Source organism: Oryza sativa, chromosome 8 (assembly GCF_034140825.1).
Source record: "Oryza sativa Japonica Group chromosome 8, ASM3414082v1".
NCBI lineage: Eukaryota > Viridiplantae > Streptophyta > Magnoliopsida > Poales > Poaceae > Oryza > Oryza sativa.
The window spans coordinates 1,683,587-1,703,287 of record NC_089042.1 but is presented as its reverse complement, the minus strand read 5'-3'; the positions used below and the strand labels follow the sequence as shown (position 1 = coordinate 1,703,287).

The 19,701-nt window shown below is 40.8% G+C and overlaps 3 protein-coding genes across 5 annotated transcripts; 2 read left to right on the top strand and 1 right to left on the bottom strand.

Moving 5' to 3' along the window:
• The first annotated feature begins 2,994 nt into the window (after positions 1–2,994).
• Positions 2,995–5,548, top strand: LOC4344587 (protein LOL4-like). Its single transcript, NM_001422892.1, has 5 exons — positions 2,995–3,119; positions 3,353–3,585; positions 3,725–3,834; positions 4,731–4,793; positions 5,214–5,548. The coding sequence occupies exons 2-5, from the start codon at positions 3,357–3,359 to the stop codon at positions 5,253–5,255; spliced, it is 444 nt and encodes a 147-aa protein (NP_001409821.1). The 5' UTR covers positions 2,995–3,119; positions 3,353–3,356; the 3' UTR covers positions 5,256–5,548.
• A 2,075-nt stretch (positions 5,549–7,623) lies between these two features.
• Positions 7,624–10,752, top strand: LOC4344586 (uncharacterized). The gene is made up of 5 exons (XM_015793382.3): positions 7,624–8,462; positions 9,472–9,551; positions 9,670–9,934; positions 10,015–10,279; positions 10,393–10,752. The coding sequence occupies exons 1-4, from the start codon at positions 7,649–7,651 to the stop codon at positions 10,263–10,265; spliced, it is 1,410 nt and encodes a 469-aa protein (XP_015648868.2). The 5' UTR covers positions 7,624–7,648; the 3' UTR covers positions 10,266–10,279; positions 10,393–10,752.
• Positions 10,753–11,586: 834 nt separating this feature from the next.
• On the bottom strand, positions 11,587–15,357 carry LOC9266083 (uncharacterized). 3 transcript variants are annotated; one of them, XR_001548208.3, is made up of 5 exons: positions 13,675–13,921; positions 12,324–12,488; positions 12,177–12,226; positions 11,845–11,921; positions 11,587–11,689 (listed from the first exon to the last, which is right to left on the bottom strand). XR_001548208.3 is itself a non-coding variant. In XM_015794259.3 (4 exons), exons 1-3 carry the CDS (start codon positions 13,904–13,906, stop codon positions 12,189–12,191), a joined length of 435 nt encoding a protein of 144 aa, XP_015649745.1. In that variant the 5' UTR covers positions 13,907–15,357; the 3' UTR covers positions 11,587–11,921; positions 12,177–12,188. The 3 variants fall into 3 exon arrangements, 1 of the variants encoding a protein (XP_015649745.1); XR_003243819.2 differs by having other exon boundaries at positions 11,587–11,921; positions 12,299–12,488; XM_015794259.3 differs by having other exon boundaries at positions 11,587–11,921; positions 13,675–15,357.
• Between the last annotated feature and the right edge of the window lie 4,344 nt (positions 15,358–19,701).

Here is a 19,701-nt window from a genome sequence, read left to right as displayed (position 1 = left end):
AAAATGGTGGCTGATGCTCATTCATATGCTTTCACTTGCGTTGGAGTTGGTCAATGTTATGGCTGCACTTATCTGCTCATATCTTTTGTAACCATCCAAGATATGCAATGTCTTTGTTATGCTTATCAAGTTTTATATTTCTCTTTATCGCAAGAATATGTTTGCGATCTCCTCTCTTATTTAATATGTTTGGTCCTGTTTTGCGATAATGGTGCGTTAGTTTTTTCGTTTAGTTTTTTCCCTAAAAGACCCTATATTTTAATTAATTAGGTTAGAACCTTTTTTTTCATTTTGTAGATGCCAGAAGTAAGTGATTTAACAAGTGAGCTTTTGGATGTTGGTTTGATTTCGTTATCAAAATAAATTTAAGAAATACCACTAACCTACAACAAAAATAGTAAACAGAAATGCCAACCACCATCGTTGTCAGGATCGAATTTCCTTTTCTTAAAATGACCCTTGGTTATAATCGACCAGCCTGATCATATAGGAGTAGCAATATAAATTTGACTTTTTCACAGTTTCTCTGAAACATACATATGATTGCTGACTGCAGGATGCAATGCATCGACACATGGTGATGGATTTCATCACAGATAATGAACTGATACTCCTAAGCAAAAGGGATCGAGCACCCTATCACCGATGGGAGCCATCCACGTGTCGCCCATCCGTGGAAGTATTCCCTTTGACAAATGGTCTGATTTTGACGCGAGGAACAAACGCTGACGTGTCACAAAATTATCAGTAACGGAATGGAATTTCAGCAGAAAATGACCATGAACAGACGCCTACGTGGCGGCACGCCACTGGCTGGGCAATGGAATTATGTAGGCTACAGTAGAAGATGGTCTACGCTGACTAGGAGGGAAAAAATTGTTCTCTGGTCCTCTGGACCAACGTCGCCTTTCGATCTCTCTCCATCGAGAATCTCTAACGAACTACTGATATAATATATACTTTACCCATTATTGGTGCAGATCTTTTCCAATTCTCTCACTGCAATTTTTTTTTTCTGAAAAATTCTCTCCTCCAATATATATAATCATCAAAAATAAACCATCAAGGTCAGGTGAATTAATGAGCATATATACTGCCTATGTTTTACTAAAATATAAGCATTTCTAAGCTTTTTAATGAAATTAAGAATAAGTGAAAAGGACTTCTAGATGCTGTGCATTTAAATTATGTTCGGAGAATGAGAGATAGTTAGGGGTAAAATTAGATGTAAATTAAATAAGCAGTTGTTCGGTGGGGAAGTAACTGTATTTTGGCATAAATTTTTAAACACGGATCATATAGCTACTCCATCCATTTCAAAATACAAGGTACAATATTTTTTTCCGATGTTTCATAATATAAGTCTCATACAATTAATTAGCACATTACTATTTCCTAAATTTGTTTCTTTAATCACCACTCCCAAGATCTTTAATTCCATTAATTGAATACATCATCACATGTATTGTATTTATTAAGGTATCAAACAAAGATGTGATAATTAGTATTTGTGTTAGTGATGGTTATATCTTATCTTTTGTGATAGAGGGTAGAACGGAGTGAGCATTCCTGATTGTACATGGAGCTTCAAATATCAGTAGATATTTTCTGTACGGGATATATATGGCCATAGCTACCAGAGAAGTCGATCAAGTTGGAATTGACGATGACATAGTTTATCTAATTTATATCCTTCTCATTGTGATAATGAAGTGTGTTAAGTTAAGCCTATCTTATCATAAGGAGTATGATGAATTTTAGGAGTAAATTTCACATAAACCCATAAACTGGGACACTTTGTTAGATGATGATAATTTTGAGAAAACTTTAAAAATCTTAGGTGATGATCAAACTGGGATAGAGGAACTATATCACAAAACTATAGATTTATTGATAAATTTATCACAAAATTACAAATTTAATTAAGGCCAAGTATCACAAAATTACATATTTAATATTGAAATTATCACAAAACTACAGATTATAGAGTTTAAATCCCTAGCACCGCGGTTATGTTGGAGCTATAAACGTTGCAGTTTTATGATTAAATTGGCACTAAAACATTTAGTTTTGTGATAAATTTGCTATTAATATTTATTTTTGTGACACGTCATTTTAAATATATATAGTTTCATGAGAAATTCCATGCTAAATCTGCAGTTTTGTGATACAACACACACTATAAATATATTTTATAGTTTTGCGATAGTTTGATCGAGTATCTATAGTTTTGTGAAATTTTATTTATTTTTAATTTAAGTTGCAAACAAGCTCCTTTACCAGCACGTTGGACTTGGACGTTTGGCTTGCCACTTCCCCCTCTTGTCTTGATGAGCACAGATCGATTTATATTTTATTCAGCACAGATTTGGATCACGCTTCCCCTGCAAATCTTCAATCCGATCTCTGCAAGACTGCTACTGCAATACGGAGTAGACCTCCTGACAGTTACAGGTACAAAACGTACGGCTTATAACCGAAAACCACCACCCCAAAAAAGGCCAAGCTCAGCTCAACAAACGTATCACCCTGCATGCATGCAAACACGACTGATTAAGCAAAGCTACTCCTTCTAATCCGCAGCTGCAGCAAAAAACTAACAAACTTGCCTTGAGAATTGAGCTCAGAATCGAATCAAATTAACTTGCACTTCTCTAGTATTAATCTTTCGCAAGCAGCCGCAAAGAAAGCTGTGAGAATTATTGGCGCGTAGGAAAGAAAGAAAGAAGAGAAAAGATTCTGTCGTTGGAGAGGAGAGGAGAGTAATTCGCCCATATCCGAAAGGCATCATCTCTCCATCCATCCATCCACCCATCCATGGTGATGATGATGATGCTGATGATTCATCCATCCATCCACCATCGTCGTCGTCGCCGCGAGCGAGCGAGCGAACGATTGATTTCTTTGCAGATTCCGAGAATTTATCCCAAACGAATCCGGCCATCATCCCCCTCTCCCTTTAAATCCACCTCCCTCCCAGCTTCGTCTCCTGCCACCGTGGAGCACTCGATCTCCAAGCTCATCTAGCTCTTCTTGCTTCAGCTTCTTCCTCTCTCTCACAGTTCATCACACTTGGCTTTTTGAGTCAGGTGCTTGTTCTTCCTGCTGTTCTTGCCTTGGTAATGCTCTTGATCTCTTCTTAGATGTAATCTTGGGTTAGCTAGCATGCAGTTCTTGGGGTTTATCTCATCTTTCTGTAGTTTAGTGTGTCAGGTTTAGTAGTAATTGTTCGTCGAGAAAACAAAATGATATATGGGTTGGATGAATGGAGAAGAATGTGGTTCAGTTCAGTGTGATCATCTTCTTGTTGTGGCTCTGAATCGAATGAGCTGTGAATTTGGTGAATTTGCAGGCATATGCAGGACCAGCTGATCTGCAGCGGCTGCAGGCGCGTCGTCCAGTACAGGAGAGGGGTCGCCGGCGTCTGCTGCCCGGGCTGCAACACGCTCACCGCCGTCAACCCGTCAGCGGTGGCCGACATGTCGGAGCTCATCTGCAGCGGCTGCCCCACGCTGCTGTTCTACAACCGCGGCGCCTCCAACATCCGCTGCCCCAGCTGCAACAGGCTCAACTCCACCAGATCAGGTGAATGATCATATTTTTGCACATACTATATCTTTCTCTGAAAAGATCATATTTGCAGCTGATTCAGAGCTGCAAATTGGGATGAAATTAATCTACTGAAATCTGAGCTGATCATGGATGGTTTTATTTGGTGGTTCAGCCAACCAGATTGCACACCTGACATGCGGGCAGTGCCGGACGACTCTGATGCACCCACCTGGAGCCTCAACTGTGCAGTGTGCAACCTGCAGATATGTTAACCATGTCAGGGTATGTTCTCATCTCTGAATGTTTCTACCCTCTATATTTCTCGCATCGCGCATTCGCTCTCCGGTTTCGCTCTCTGGTAGTAATCATCGTCGGCTCATCGGCTCGGTGATAACCAGGGTTGGAAATTCCGAAACGAAATTTCCGAAATTTCGGACATTTTAGACCTCTCTGATATGATATTATTTCGGCCAAATTTTTTTATTTTTTTAATTTTTTCGTGAACTTTGGTAATATTTGTTCAAATTCAACTAAATTTTATTCAAAATTTCGGAAATTTCAGACCGAAATTTCAAAAAATTTGGCATTTCCATGAGGACCGATCAAATCGGCTAAACCGAAAGGTTTAACCCTGGTGATAAATAGTTAGTGTGTTCTTGAATGATCTTTCCACAACTGAACAGCAACCTGAGTTGATCAACTGGAAAGATGGAATAACCTTTTAACTTTGCCTAGAATATCAGTAGTCGGCACAGGTTTTTCTGAAGCTGAAAATATGGAATTTTCAATTAGATTTTCTCATTTCTGTGAACAAAATTTCATGGGACCATTGACTGAACAAACCAGCACTTGCTTTTATCTTTAATTTTGCATCAACTAGGGGATGCATATGGTTCTCCTCTTCTTAAAAAAGATGACAACTTTGGTAGGTTCAGCTTGCTCCATGGTTTTTCATGGAATCAGTTCTCAAAGTAGGCATGTACCTATGATTAGCCAGCAGAACTCGATGCCTCGGCCAAGATTTTTATCTTCCAATTCCGTTATCAGGACAATGAAACTAAATGATGATGGTCCATTGGGACAAATGAAACAATCTGAATCTTATGTGATGTCAAATGTTCCATGATGACGATGCTAGCTTTGTTCTCTGAATTTCCTTTTCTTTCTCCTACTTGCAGGATGCTCGGCCTCAAACTGTCCTTGTAGAGAATCCTAAGACACTGGATGATAAGGGCAAGCTGGTAAGCCTCATCTCTAGGCTATATATCTCTACTATCTACTACTTTAAAAGACGCAGTCCTCCCATCCCACCCTACCGCACGCAGCACGAGAAAATCTTGTAATAAACCGAACCGGCCCACCCACCGCACCCTCCTTCCCGCACCGCGTGAGAGAAAAAAAAAGTGCACGTCCGACTTCCATGTCGTCTTCTCGCTAGAAAAACCGAGTTTCAGTATCAGACAAAAATATGATAGTTGTTTTTATGGGTCCATTGCAACGCCTAGACATTTAACTAGTAGTACCCTAAAACCAAAATTTCCTTCTGAATTTTTTTCTTGGAATAGCAGAAAGTTTCACTTCTGAAATGATAGCTGAAGAGTACATGTATTTCAGCTCTGAAATGTCCAGTTGATTGACTGTTCTGTTTTGTTATGGTATAGGTGAGCAATGTGGTTGTTGGTGTCACCTCATGGAAAAGATGATGAACAGGGGCTCATCTAGGGTTTAATCCCAAGGGTCTATGGATGATTGATACCCTTGGTGGATTTGTATCATTACTACAAAGCTATTGTTAAATCAAGTGTGTTTTGAAGCTTGATATAAACAAGAGAAAAACAATAGGGCAAAAAATGAAGAAAAAAATATATCCGAAATGTGCCATGTTTGTGCTTCTTTTGTGAGAAAAAAAAATGTAAATATGCTGGCTATGGTGCTAGCCTATGTGCTTTTTAGCAAAAAGGAATGGAAATGAGATGAGCAGCATTGTGTCCTGGAATTTTTATCCTCATCCTCTTTTTATTTCTGCCTTGGACAAGCTGAGTCAACATTGCACTTGCTCTCTGGGAGTTTTTGATTCTTCATGCAGTTGAAAAAAAAACTTGAAACCACTGTTGAGAAAAAAGATAGTGATGGCCACAGGAGATGAGGAATCATGCCTTGTTCTTTTACTGTGGATAGACAGATTGATCTTTCCAGGCAAAATAAGCTTCTTCAGAAAGACTTCTTAATAAGATTTGACTGTTTAGGATTATCCAGTTTAAGCTCTAGAGAAAAGGGTATATAAAGACATGGCATGGGTTGCTTTCATGGAGCTGATAAAATATGCCTTTTCTATATTGAAAAATCAAATATTAGTATTTATGAAAAAATAATTTAAGGACATTTTGATTCGTAGTTTTTTCTCATAGAAAAAATGCAGGAATAAGTCTTTTGTAGCAGTAAACACTTTTAAGAAATATCATAATGTTTTTTTTAAAAAATAAGGACTAAAAGAAATACACAAAGCAAATTTTCTGGACCTTGTAAATTAAGAAATCCCCAACCAGCTTGGTCAAAAACAGTACGAGATGCTAGCAAAGGTTGGAGTATAAGATGGCACTTGTTTGACCTTACATGTCCATATCAATATTTTTTTTCATTGACAGATTAAGTAGTATTGTCCACATCAGTTTAAATTTTCGTTGATATATTAGGCACCATTTTCCGTACCAGTTTTATTTTTCGGTCATAAATTAAGTGCCATAGTCCATATCATTTTATTTTTCATTGACAAATTAAGCACTATAGGTGACATCATATCGCCTTCATGCGAAGCTTCCATACTGAAACAACAAGATTAGAACCTTCATATACCCATGTCTGATGTGATTGGCTTCATGTATCATCAGTCCTCGTTCCAAGGATTGACCAAAACTAAAACTACTTAACGTGCGTAAAACAAATGTAAGAATGAGTCATGAATACGTGTAAAATTCAAGGACTTATCTTAATTCAGGAAGGGAAAAAGAACATAGCTCAGAAGACGCACACATACACGCACAAGCAGAAGAATATACTTCATAAATCCTCATCCTATGCTCCAAGAGACGAAAGCGTAAATCCCTTAATTCATCTGTCCCAAAATATAGCTACCTAATATAGGATGTGACATTACCTAGTACTACGAATCTGGACAGCCTACACATACATGCACAAGAAGAAGAGTATACCCTATAAATCCTCATCCTACGCTCCAAGAGACGAAAGCGTAAATCTCTTAATTCCTCTGTCCTAAAATGTAGCTAATGTGACATTACCAAGTACTACGAATCTGGACCTAGTACAGGAGGCTGTCCAGATTCGTAGTACTAGGTAATGTCTCATCATGTACTAGTTAGCTATATTTTGGGACGGGGAAGTATCTTATAACGTAATCGAGTGTGCTTAATATTTATGTGTACCAACAAATTGTAAAAGTAGGATGTGTATGTGTGGTGTGCTTTGGTGTATGCATGTGCGCATATTCTATTCAATTAAATGAAAATACACATATATGGAGCACCGATCGAAGGCAAAACCCATGTTCATATATAGGAATTTAAAATAAAAATACAGCAAAACAAATCCTCGATCTTAGCCCCAATAAAAAATAAAAAATCAGCTCGTGATCTATTATAGCTCAAACTACAAGGTAATAAAAAAACCTATTAAACCGACAAATTTTAATCAAACCTGATGAACAAATCAAGGCAAAACGAATTAAACTAACATTATATAACACCTACACATCGTGAGATCCATGCATCATCAGAGAGAGATTCCCAAATTAGTCAACCCCAATGCCAAGATTACCACCCTCATTATCCTCCGCATTATAATCACCTGACCAACCTTAATTAATTAAGCTAAATTTCACGCTAATCCTAGCAACTAACCTCCCCCGCATTAAGCCTAAACTTCGTAACTAACCCCAGCTTTTTTTTTTGCAGAAAAGCCCCTCTAATCCGCTGCCGTCCGTTGAAATATTTACATTTTGGTCCTCGTGATGAGTCTGAATTAGCATATAGGTCCCTCCCTCCCAAGCATTTCTTCCTTCCCCCCAAACGCGTTGATTCCGATGCCAATGGCGGCCGCGGCCGGCGCCGGCGAGCCGTCGCCGTACGCGGAGGCGGCGGGATCCGACCTCGCGAATGCGCGGGCGCCGTCTCCCGTGGTCGGCAAGCACCTCCCGTCGGGCGCCGTGCCGCGCCACGCGTACGTGTTCGACGGCGAGGGGGGGTTCGCCGACGCGGCGTGGGACGTCGCGGCGGCGGCGCCGGGGGCGTTCACGTGGCACCACATCGAGCTCCCGCGGCAGCAGCCCGGGGGCGCCGCCGCGAAGCCGCTCCACCACGCGCAGGCGCTGATCGAGCTGCTCTGCCCGCCGCTCACGCTGCAGGAGATCCTCGCGTTCGTCGCCACGGGCCCGCACTGCGGCGTCGTGGACGGCGGCGGCGGCGGCGGGGCGGGCGCGCTCCTTCTCCGCGTGAGCTCGCCGGGGCCGGTGGGGAGCGCGTTCGCGCTCCGCCTCGCCGCGCGCGTCACGGACAGCTCCGTGGTGACCGTGTCCGTGGGCGGCGTCCCGCGCCTCGCGTTCGGGACCACGCAGGCGTCGCTCCTCTCCGAGGTGCCGCTCGGGGTGACCGCGTCGCTCTCCGACGAGGGCCACGGCGGCGGGCGCGCCGTCGAGGGCGGGGTGGTGATCGAGGAGCGGCTGCTCGAGTCGCTGCTCGCCATGAACCACGCCGACGGCGCGCACACCGACAACCCCGTGCCGCGGACCGTGTCCAACCTCCTCGTGCACGTCCTGGGAACGCACGTAGACCACGTCCACGACATCGTCACGCGCCTCGAGATGGAGCTCGACAGCATCGAGCTGCATCTCGACAAGGGTAGGTGGAGGTTGCTTTCTTGACTAGTAATCGCATATAAACATAAATCAAATTATTAGGGTTCTAAGAACATCTCCATTCGTTAGACAAAGTTGGTGCCCTTTTTTTCCCTTTTCTGGTGATGTTGTTAGGTAGGACGAACTAGCTTCTTCGTTACGTCTGTTGTTCATGATTATGCACGAGAGAAATTTATTGTGCTTTGCTTTGTTCTATGGGCTCATTGGATTACACTAAACTGGAAGTCTAAAAATTGGGAATTTGTCGAAAATTATCGATTCTGTTGTGATTGTCCATCCGCATTGGGGCGGCAACTTGATGAAAAACTCCTATGATTGGAAGGAGGTTGCTGATGCTATTGAATTGATTCTTGATTGTTACTGTTCCATGGAGAAGTTCCAATTCCATATTCGTGCTTAAATTGATTCTGAAGCGGTGTATTTCCTTTTAGAGGTGATTTCGGGTGTGTTTAGTTCCCACCAAAATTGGAAGTTTGGTTGAAATTGGAACGATGTGACGGAAAAGTTGGAAGTTTGTATGTGTAGGAAAGTTTTGATGTGATGGAAAAGATGGAAGTTTGAAGAAAAACTTTGGAACTAAACCCAGCCAATAAATTATAAATTTGGGGTGAAGTAAGGTCAGAGAAGAAGGAAAGGTCATCAATTTATAGTTTGTTATGTATGGTGGAATGAAATTTCTGAATGTCATGTTGGCAGCAACCGTATTTCCTGAAATGCCATGATTATATTGCTAGCTGTGATTCCAGATGGGATTCATTTCACATGATCAGTATGTGCAACAGAATATTTTCTGAGATGGATTTCTCACGTAGTCTATGGATATCTGTTCTACTTCTACATAGGTTAATGTCAATGGAAGTCAATGTGAAGTCTAGTTTATTTACTACTAGCCAAACTTATGCTCAAATTTGTTATAGCATTCTGCAGATGTTATTCTTTCTCTTAATGGGCTTTGAAGGTATTTATGATATTTCTGTGAATCTTGCTTGCAGGTGGTCACTTTATGAGGAAACTTTTGTTGGATGGAAGGAGATTCCCCAAAATGCATCTTGATCTACAGCGCCTGCTTCAGGTATTTTCTGAGATTTATCTCAAATTGCTAAAATGGAGTTCAATGTATGAGTATGTTATTGTTCACTGGATCGGGAACGCATAATAGAAGTCATGGGCTTTAATGATTTCTTGCCTAGGTTGTTTCTCATGGTGACCAAGTATTCCCCCGTGTAAAGGAAAAATGTGCGAGCAAGAGTTGGTTTGCGAGTGAAGATATTGTTGCTCTTGAAGATCTGATAGGCCGTCTTAGGAGGCTGAAGGAAAATCTTGGATTTATAACGAATAGGGTGACTACACTTCAAGCTAGTCTAGATAGCTGGCAATCTGAGCAGATAAACAAAAGCTTGTACTATCTTTCATTTTTGTCCATAATATTCCTTCCTCTATCCATTGTCACTGGAGGTATGTTCCCATGCGTATTTCTGATGCCATTTATTGCTTAAGGTCTCCAATTTACATGATCTGCTGCAATGTTTGTGCAGTTTTTGGGATGAATGTTGGTGGTGTGCCATGGACTGAGCAGAAAAACCCTGCAAATCTAGATGGCTTCTTCAATGTCATGTTAATATGCGTCGTGATCTTGTTGATCCTGCTGCTTTGTTTCTTATTTCCTTCATTGTATTCACACGTGTCGGCATGGAGAACCCGCCGTGCACTGGCCCGGAGCAGTTCTCAGAACAAGAGACATCTGAAACTCTTTAAGGGTCACAAAGATGGTTACATGCGCCTCTGAGAACAGAAATGCAGGTAACTGGTAATATATGGTTTTCCATAGGAATCATAATTATCAGTTACTAGTTGAGATTATTGCAGTCTTCCCATGGATTGATAATCTCCTTACAATCTCTATATTGATGCAGGTTCTCCATGTACTTAGCCAGCACATGGATGCCTTTGTAATATGGAACCATAGATAGAAAATCCAACGCGCTCATGTTGTCAGCAAGCAAAGTTGACAGAAAGATAAGTTTATTGATGTGATTGTAACATTGGCAAGAGGAAATCCTAGATAGTCATTCGCACATGTACAGCTTTTGATTCAGAGCCTCTACTGGAGGTTCATATCTTTTTCATTGCTTAGTTCTTTCCTTTGTTTCTTGGGAAGCTTGTGAATGTGGTGGTTTGTTTCCCTGTAAACTTCAGCATTCTATGAGTCATGACTGTACACATTGTTTTCATTCCCTGTGGTTCAATCTTCATATCTATTGTTGTTAACTGTACACATTGTTTTCATTCCCTGTGGTTCAACCTTCACTATGAGCAATTCGGTGTGTTTTTCTTTACTGAGTCATGACTTCATATATGCTTTACTGAGTAGTGACTTCATATATGGTTGGCGCTAGAGTTTGCCAGCGCAAGTGCCATTAACTGTGAGTCAGTTTCACTTCATGTTGGAGCATGGAAGAAAACCCTCCAGATTGTACATCAGGTTGCAATCTGCCGGCAAGAATGTCTGTAAAATTTACTGGTTGGAGTCGTCGATCGAATTTGTTTGCAATTTGGGAATAGCCCTCGCCAGAATGTGTACCAAATCATCGATCGAATATGTTTGGAATTTGGGAATACGCCTCGCCAGAATGTTACAGAGCACGGCATCTATTCTATGGAGAAATCATTGTTAATTGTTCATTGAGGCTGTAAGTGAAGCATTCTTGAAACGATAAATCAAAGATTGTTTCGCTGCGCACAATATTTTCCTCGTCTGGCAGTACATTTAGAGCATAATACTCCATCCGTCCCAAAATATAAGGAGTTTTAATTAGACGAGACACATCTCAATACTGTCAAGTCTAACCAAAACTCCTTATATTTTGAAAGGGAGTGAGTACATAGTAACGTACTAGATGAATCAATTAACAACTATTCTAAATTTTCTTGTTTTCACTAACGTTGCCGCATCAATGAATATACGCAAGCCGGCACAGGTCGGCTTCATCGATTAAACAAAATTTAGACAATTTGTTTGAAATGTGGGAACAAGGTTGGCCAGAAAGGTACAACAGAAAACATATAACAACACAATCGATTGATTCACGTTGTTGGCAACTTCGATGTGTCGATGGAGCAACATTCATCTGATATATGCAGTGACGATTCCTCACCCACAAAAAGAAAGTTCACAAATGCAAATGATACATCTGAAGTACATTTCCCAGTCTGCAGTACGAACAAAAAAAAAAGATTGGTCCAATATATTACTCCCACTCCATTAAATGGCAAAAAGAAATGGAGTAAGTGAGACTCATTTGGAGGACAAACTGCAAATGTTACTCTCACTTTTAGGCACAACTTCGTACGAAAATGTTGCTTACAGTAGAACTTCAAATGGCAACTCTCCCAGATAGAAACGGGTGTACACGGGGTAACAGTGGAAACTATCTTCTAAACCCTGTAATTCATAGCAGGGGTGTCATATACAGCATGCAAGTCAATAAAAGATGCAATTATAAGGTAGAGAAGATTTCTTATGTGATACTTGGTGAGGCTTATAACATTTCAGATATAAAATTGTTCGAGTTTTTAGCACTAGATTATACTAGCAAATAAGGAAAATCACAACTCTGCATCTCTATTCGATTCATCAGGACTAATCTGTTGTCAGCATATTTTATTAAGGCCAACATCTGGGGACTATATGCTGTACCTCAATCCAACTTCAATTCTGTCTGTGCAACTGTACATGAGAAGAATGATCTGCGAACAAAATGCAAGATGTTAATCATAAGGGACTCATCAAAGTGTTGACAGAAAGATTCAGACCAATACATTATTCATCGTAGAAGAGCAATACCACTTGTTACACCAGTAGAAACAATTCTATCAATGTTATCTATACGTCTTTGTATGGAGCGCAGGAGCATGTTCAGAGCTAAAACTCTCTTGCGAATAGAACAAATCCTTGTGGCTTGTTGCATTATGACCGGGGAGGGTGCATTCTCTAATAGCTTGTCTAGTTCTGCAAAAGAATAAAGGTAATTTCATATAATTCATTAGTGCATGTACAAAGGGCCATGGAGAAACCGCATTTTGAAATAACATATTTGATGTGAGGCAAACTGAGCAAATATCAACATTTTTTTAAGGGAGGACCGGAGGAAGAATCAGATGTAGAAAATGTAGATAAACTACCTCGAGGAATATAGACAGATCAAAAAAATAGGCAGGTCAACCAAAATTGAATTCGTACTTTGTCATGCATGGACAGTATGGATATCCCAAAAGTTTCTGACTATGTTGATCTTCATAATAGCAATTCCCTTACTAGGATTTACAAGTTCATACATTCATGTTTAGGGTGAAATTAAATACAAATAACCTCTCTAAGTCCCAATCATAAACATATCAAACAACCAAATGAGGATTCAATTTATGATTGGAACTAAGAACCATACAAGTACAGTCAGTAAATCTCCTGGTTCGCTAATTTATTGTACAGTATACTACAAGGTTTAATAACAAAAGATGAATGGCATGTTCCGTGAACTAGTTCAACTCCACACAAGAAATCGTACTGCATGTCTGCATCAGTTTAACAGCTATTTCAATAAGCCAATCATAACAAGTTTTGCAATAAGGAAAAAAATGGAGACGATCTTTAGCAATGTTACGATTTTGAAATAAATATAGAACTAATTTCAACTCATCCAAACCACTTGAATACAACTCTAAACCAAAAAAGAAATCCTCTTGAACTAACATGAATATCCAATCATCCATGTAGCAAACAGATAAAAGTTCAGCGGGAACGGACACGAAAATATCTACCTAATGCTGGAAACAAGAAGACTATATCAGTAATTCAGTATCAAAATATCCAGACAATTAGAGACGTACTTGTCCATATTGCATAGCTTGTAAAGAAGATTGTACTCGATACTAGCACAATTCACAAAATGCGTGAACTATAAGCATAATTCGTTAATTATTGGTTCACGTATGCCGCAAGCTAACGCCTTAGTGCATCAGAACATTTCTACGAATCAATCACATAGCAGAAAATCGTCAACGCAACTCGAACGACGATTCCTACACCATAAAAGGCACACAAAACCCTAGGAGTCGACGAGCCTACACAGCAGCAGTAGGAAGCAAAGCAACGGAAGTCGCGGGGGGAAGGCTCGGAGAGACAGGCACGCACTCACCTCCGTTGAGCCGGTCGACGGCGGCGGCGAGCTCGCCCTGGCTCCGAGCGGTGGCCGCCGCGCACGCCTCGTGTTCCTGCAGCGCGCCGCCCAGCACCCCCGCGATGGCCCCGGCCAGAGCCTCGCACCGCTCCGGCTGGGCCGCGGGCGCGGCGGCTCGCTCGTCGTCGTCGTCGCCGGCGGCAGCTGCGGCGGATGGGGAGGCGGCGGCGGGTGGATCGGAGCCGTCCATTGGAGCGGCGATGCCATCGAGGGGGGCTTCAGATTGGGGACTAGAAGCGAGAAAGTGCGAGACGGTGATGGGCCTCCATGTAATGGGCCCACATTTGGATGTGAAATGGGCTGTGCGGTTATATTTGGGCCTAATTCAGTCTATGAATAAGTTCACTTTATATCCCTCAAATTATCGCTGAGTTTAAAATTCATCAATCAACCACAATAATATGCATCGTTAACATTGAACAGTATGCAATGAGTAGCTAGAACTGATCCTTCCAACGCAGCGTACCAAGAAAAGCTACCAGAACACAGAGGTCGAAACACCGTGAAAGCAGCGAAATAAACGAAAAATATACGTTCATGAACATGATTTAGACGGCTTCCATCTAATCTTTCCACGCTACATCTAAAACAGATTTAAACAACCTATCCAATGTCACACCATTGCTCACGATATGAAATAAACGCAAAATTACTTAACCGCAATGAACAGCAAATTCAAAATTTGCAAAATATCTCCAAACTACATACTCCTAGGGCTTATTTAAATCAAACTGTTTTGAGCTGCACCTCTCAGAAAATAAACTAGAGAACCAAGATGTTTCAGCTTCGCCTTAAAAGGGATCAGAACAGACTGGTATGCTCTCAAATCATATGCTTTGTTTAGTTCCTAACTTTACTTTTCCATCACATGCACACATAAGCATTTCAAAACTTAAAAGCCAACATTAAAAAAAAATTATGTTAAAAGCATTTCAAAATCAAATTTTGGTTTATTCTTTAGCTGTTTAGGCCAAACGATAGGGCTAATAAACTTCCAACTTTTTTCTTCAAACTTCCAATTTTTAGTCAAGCTTCCAATTTTAGCATGAAACTAAACACAGCCATAGACTAGAGAGCAGGGTTCAGGCTGCTCTCCAAAGCCAACTCTTGAGTTAAATTTGGAAGTTAAACCCTGCAAAACAGGCCCTAAGTAGAACAACAAACAAGCTACCACAGGAAGCAAGAACCAGCCGAAGAACTGCAGACATGCAAAACAATGTTAAGCTTCTAAAGAAAAAGTAAGGCCTGTCCAGGCTGAGCATCAGCGTCTCCAGGGAAATTCCTACACTGAAACCATCAAGCAAGCAATAACGCAGAGATCAACACACCAATGCTAACAGATAAAGCAGCAATCAATAGATGTTACCACAGAGCCAACAAAGCAATTACTCAACGGTAGGTAAACATTAGCAGCAAATACGGCTCCATAACAAGTTCACATAACTGAACCGACATGTCTTGGTGCAAAACTCTTGGTAAAACTAGGGATATAAGATGATAACAGCACAGGTAAATAAGCCATTCAACAGTCGAATGGTGGCACCACGCCAAGCAGCTTGACATATCAACGAGCTTGGCAGCCGAAGACATGGATCACTGCGACACGCCATCACCATGATCGCCCATCTCCTTCGCCTACTTAGATCTCTGCCTCATCTTTCGGCGCTTCCTCTTCAGCCTCCTCATGCGCTTCTTCTTCCACTGAATACAATACAAACAGAAGTATCAGATCACAGAAAGTTAACTGATGAAAATTAGCCGATAAGCATGGTAGCATAGCTAAGAAACTGCAAAAGATCACAACACAGTAGCCTTCTCTCAAAGAACACAAGGGTGAACAGAAACTGGAACGCAGAAGCAAGAAGCAACATAGCATCACAGCAAATTTAGTTGATTTAAATTCATTGCTTGGGTGATTCAAGAATGCCAGCATAGACATTGTTGAACAAACCAACTGAAGTAGGGGCATCATGGATGGCAAAATGGCAATACAGATTGACAAAATACAGAATGACAATTTCATATTACAAAGTCTATCAAATCATGAATGAATGATTAAGATGTACTTCCCTGGATAAGCTTTGCACCACAAAAATAACTACTATGAAATGGTAACTTAGGTAATCACCGATAATGCAGTTATGTAACTGAATTTCATGTTCACAGGGAATTGAAAGCATTCATAATTTCCTACTGAAACTACAGCAGGAATAGCATATAGACAGTGAGCATCACATAATTACTGATCAACTTAACAGCTACTATTAGTATATAATAGTTATAATTTCCTACAGACAGTACTACGGAGTATTATTTAAACAGTGAGCACCACAAAATTAATGAGCATCTTCAGCATCTAATGGATAAACCTAATTTCCTATGCTAACTGACAAACGGGTAATCCAAGCAAATATCACGCACCATCCATCAGATGTTGCAAGAACAGGAATTCAGCTCGCCAACCAAATACCATCATAAAAAATACCATCATAAAGGGGGCTCATATCAAGTGTATGCGTTAAAAACGAAGCCTTCATCGTGGCAGGAAACCCCCTCACGAGACAGCAACCCACCACCACGCGCCATCCATTCCTCCCCCAGAAATGAACTTATAACCTTATGAAACGGAGGAAGTAGCAATAACATTTTGGACGGGGAGGGAGTAGTACTAGCATGGTGAGCCATGGATGCAACTACCGAGATACCCAAGCCAACATCGCGATGGGGCGGCACCTCGGGTTCCATCCACTCCACCGCCGTGAACACACGGGGTGCTCGTGGGGAGGAGGGGGGCACACGGCGAGATCCGCCGCCTCGCTAGGGTTTCCCGTGAAAATTCACCACTCGAGCCTCTCTCTTTGTAATCACAGCCCCCGACCAACCAAGAACAAGCACGGCGACGACGCAACAACACATGGGCGTAGACAGCCTAGGGAGGAGGAGGAGACGGCGGGGAGGTTGGTTACCTTGGCCCTCATGGTCGCCTCCTCGTCGGCTTCTTCTTCTTTTTCGGCGGCGGCGGCGGCGGTGGGAAAGGGAGGAAGTGGGAGAGAGGCGGCGCGTGGTGGTATATATAGGTGCTTCGGGGGAAGCAAACCCTAGGATGGTGGAGAGGCTTCGGGAACGTGGGCTTGGGCCGCTTCGGCCCGTCTTGGCCCAGTGAGAACAGCCCGTGTTGTTGGGCCTAGGCTGCGATAACTTGGGCCAAAACCCCGAGAAGTATAAACTCTTCCCTTTTTTTCCTGTCAAAATTTGGAGTGATTCTGGTTTGCATGGAAATTCAAGTTAGTTAGATTATAAGAAAGTTGTAATAAAATTTGGTCAAAATTTTATTACCATAAGCACTTTGTATAGAGTTATTAGTCATGTTTTTTTTAATATGTGCCAGTTGTATTAGACATTACCACAGCAATTTTAGGCTCTGTTGTGGAATTTGGATCAGTAAACCTGGAAATAAAATTAGAACAATTAACCAAGGGATAACATAAAATTTAAATCTAAATATGACCTGCTATCCAAGCCTCCAATGTGAAATGTTGAATTCACTGCTGAAACTCTCTATGCATATGGAGAGAGTACAGCTTAGGCTAAGTTCTTCCCCCAGGTTACCAACTCTTCTCTCTCGTTTTCCGCGCGCACGTTTTTCAAACTGCTAAACGGTGCGTTTTTTTTAAAAAAAAATATTCTATATGAAAATTGCTTTAAAAAATCAAATTAATCTATTTTTGAAAAAAATACTAATACTTAATTAATCACATGCTAATTGACCGCTCCGTTTTCCGTGCATGGGGCATCGGTTCCCAACCAGAACTAGCGAACAGAGGCTTACTATAGGCTGTATAAATTTTAGCAAAAAGCCAAATTAGTTGTGGGAAAAGAAGGATCTTTCTGTGATGAAAAGAAAGCTGTGGGTAAATTCATCATGCAAATTGTTAGCACAATATTATATTATAACTAATGATAGTTATTTTTTTAGATAAATGGAAGCATTGCCGTTTTAAGATAATGGAAGAGATTTACACTGAGATTTACAGCCTGAATCATGCATGTATCATAGTACTCCGTATTTGTCTCGCATACTACTAAAATTCCAGACAAATAATAATAATAGTGACGTACTACTAAAAGTTATGATAGTCTGTACTTTTTGGAGTACCATACTTTGGTTAGTACTCTGGATACTATTCACATAAATGTTGTCAGCTAACCGATGACCAACAAAGCTTAATTTGCTCCCGGTTCATCCTACCAGAAGCACACTCTCATCTCATCCTTATCATGTGACAATTTTAGCCGTTCTATGTGGTAGTACCATAAACATTCACCATCTACATGATAACTATATCTATTTCTTTTTATAATAGAAATCAGTCCAGCCTCTGCATCGAGATGTATAATAGCATTGGTGAGAAATACCCGGGGGTCTTCCGGCTAGCTCCATAAGGTGGTGGGCTAGATGACCTGGGTTCGAAACCTCGCCCCTTCTAATTATTTGATATTAGATCCTTTCCTAACATTTGCGTCTTTATAATAGCATTGGTTAAGATGCGACTGATAAGCTTATAGAAATATGAACGAAAAGCTAAACATAATTTATTAATAAAACTTTTATATCTATATTATTCACAATTTAAAAACCAATACTAAAAAATAGACTATAATAAAAAAGGTAAAATCAACACTAAAATTGTGGATGCTGCTGATAAACCGAGAAATCATATCTATTCAAAATTCACCATGCCGAACAAAATGGGAGGAATTTCTTTTGTGTAAACCAATGGGGGAGACTTGGCGTGGCAACTAAAAAAAGAGACATGTTGTGGGCACTTGCATACACCAATATGATCCAAATCCATCACTCTCTCTCCAAAAGAAATCCTGGTTGCTTGTGCATGTGCGTTAGGTTTGGTCACCTGTTGCTGCAGCCTTGCAAGTTGCTAACTACCACTTCATGCAAACCCCAGCATACCATATTAACTGATCTGCTGCCAAAAACTGAAAGAGAGAGGAGGCAAAACGCACTGCTCACCAACCTGCAAAGAGACGCATGAACCGGCAGAATTTAAGCATGAGCATTGGAGAGTTCATGGTGCTACTCCTATCTATGATGGCCTCTCTGTTTCTCCAGCTTGATTGGAGACTATGGCCAAGACAAAAAAGATGCAATCTGGTAGGCCTAATTGAGCATTTTAGTCAAATGGTAGTAGCTGAGATTAGGCAGCTTATAAATGATGGGTCCTTTTTGGGATTGTTGATTTGTGGAGCCATCTTCATTTAAACTTTGATTAGGCACTTTGGATTAGTACCTTTTTATTGAATAAAAATGGACAGGTGGCAACATTTTCAGGTTTCAATTGAAAAACATCTGATTTGTTGTTAGGGGATCTCTCCCTCCAAAATTCATAACAAGATCTTGAATGTTATTCCCAGGACTTGTGTAACATGTTTGACAGGAGTGAGTCAGCGATCACTATTCATGTACTATCTCCGTTTTTTAATAGATGACGCCGTTGACTTTTTCTCACATGTTTGACCATTCGTCTTATTCAAAAATTTTATGCAAATATATAAGATATAAATCACACTTAAAGTACTATGAGTGATAAAACAACCTATAACAAAATAAATTATAATTACATAAATTTTTTGAATAAGACGAATGGTCATACATGTGAGAAAAAGTCAACGGCGTCATCTATTAAAAAACGGAGGGATTATATGATTTGTAACAGTATAACTCTGCCATGCTGCCACCTTCAAACAGAAGTCAAATGTAGACCAAACAAAATTTGAAAACAACCCCCAGGCTCATTCATGGGAAATCAAGTTGGTACTGAAAGTTTGTTAATGACAACCTAAGCATGCCTGATCTGACAAAACAACATGAGCATGTCAAACCGGTTGCCTGAAAATGCGTAGCAGGTGAGGCTGCACAAGAACAACGCCTGATTTGATACTGCTTAACAATACACGTGTACCCAACAG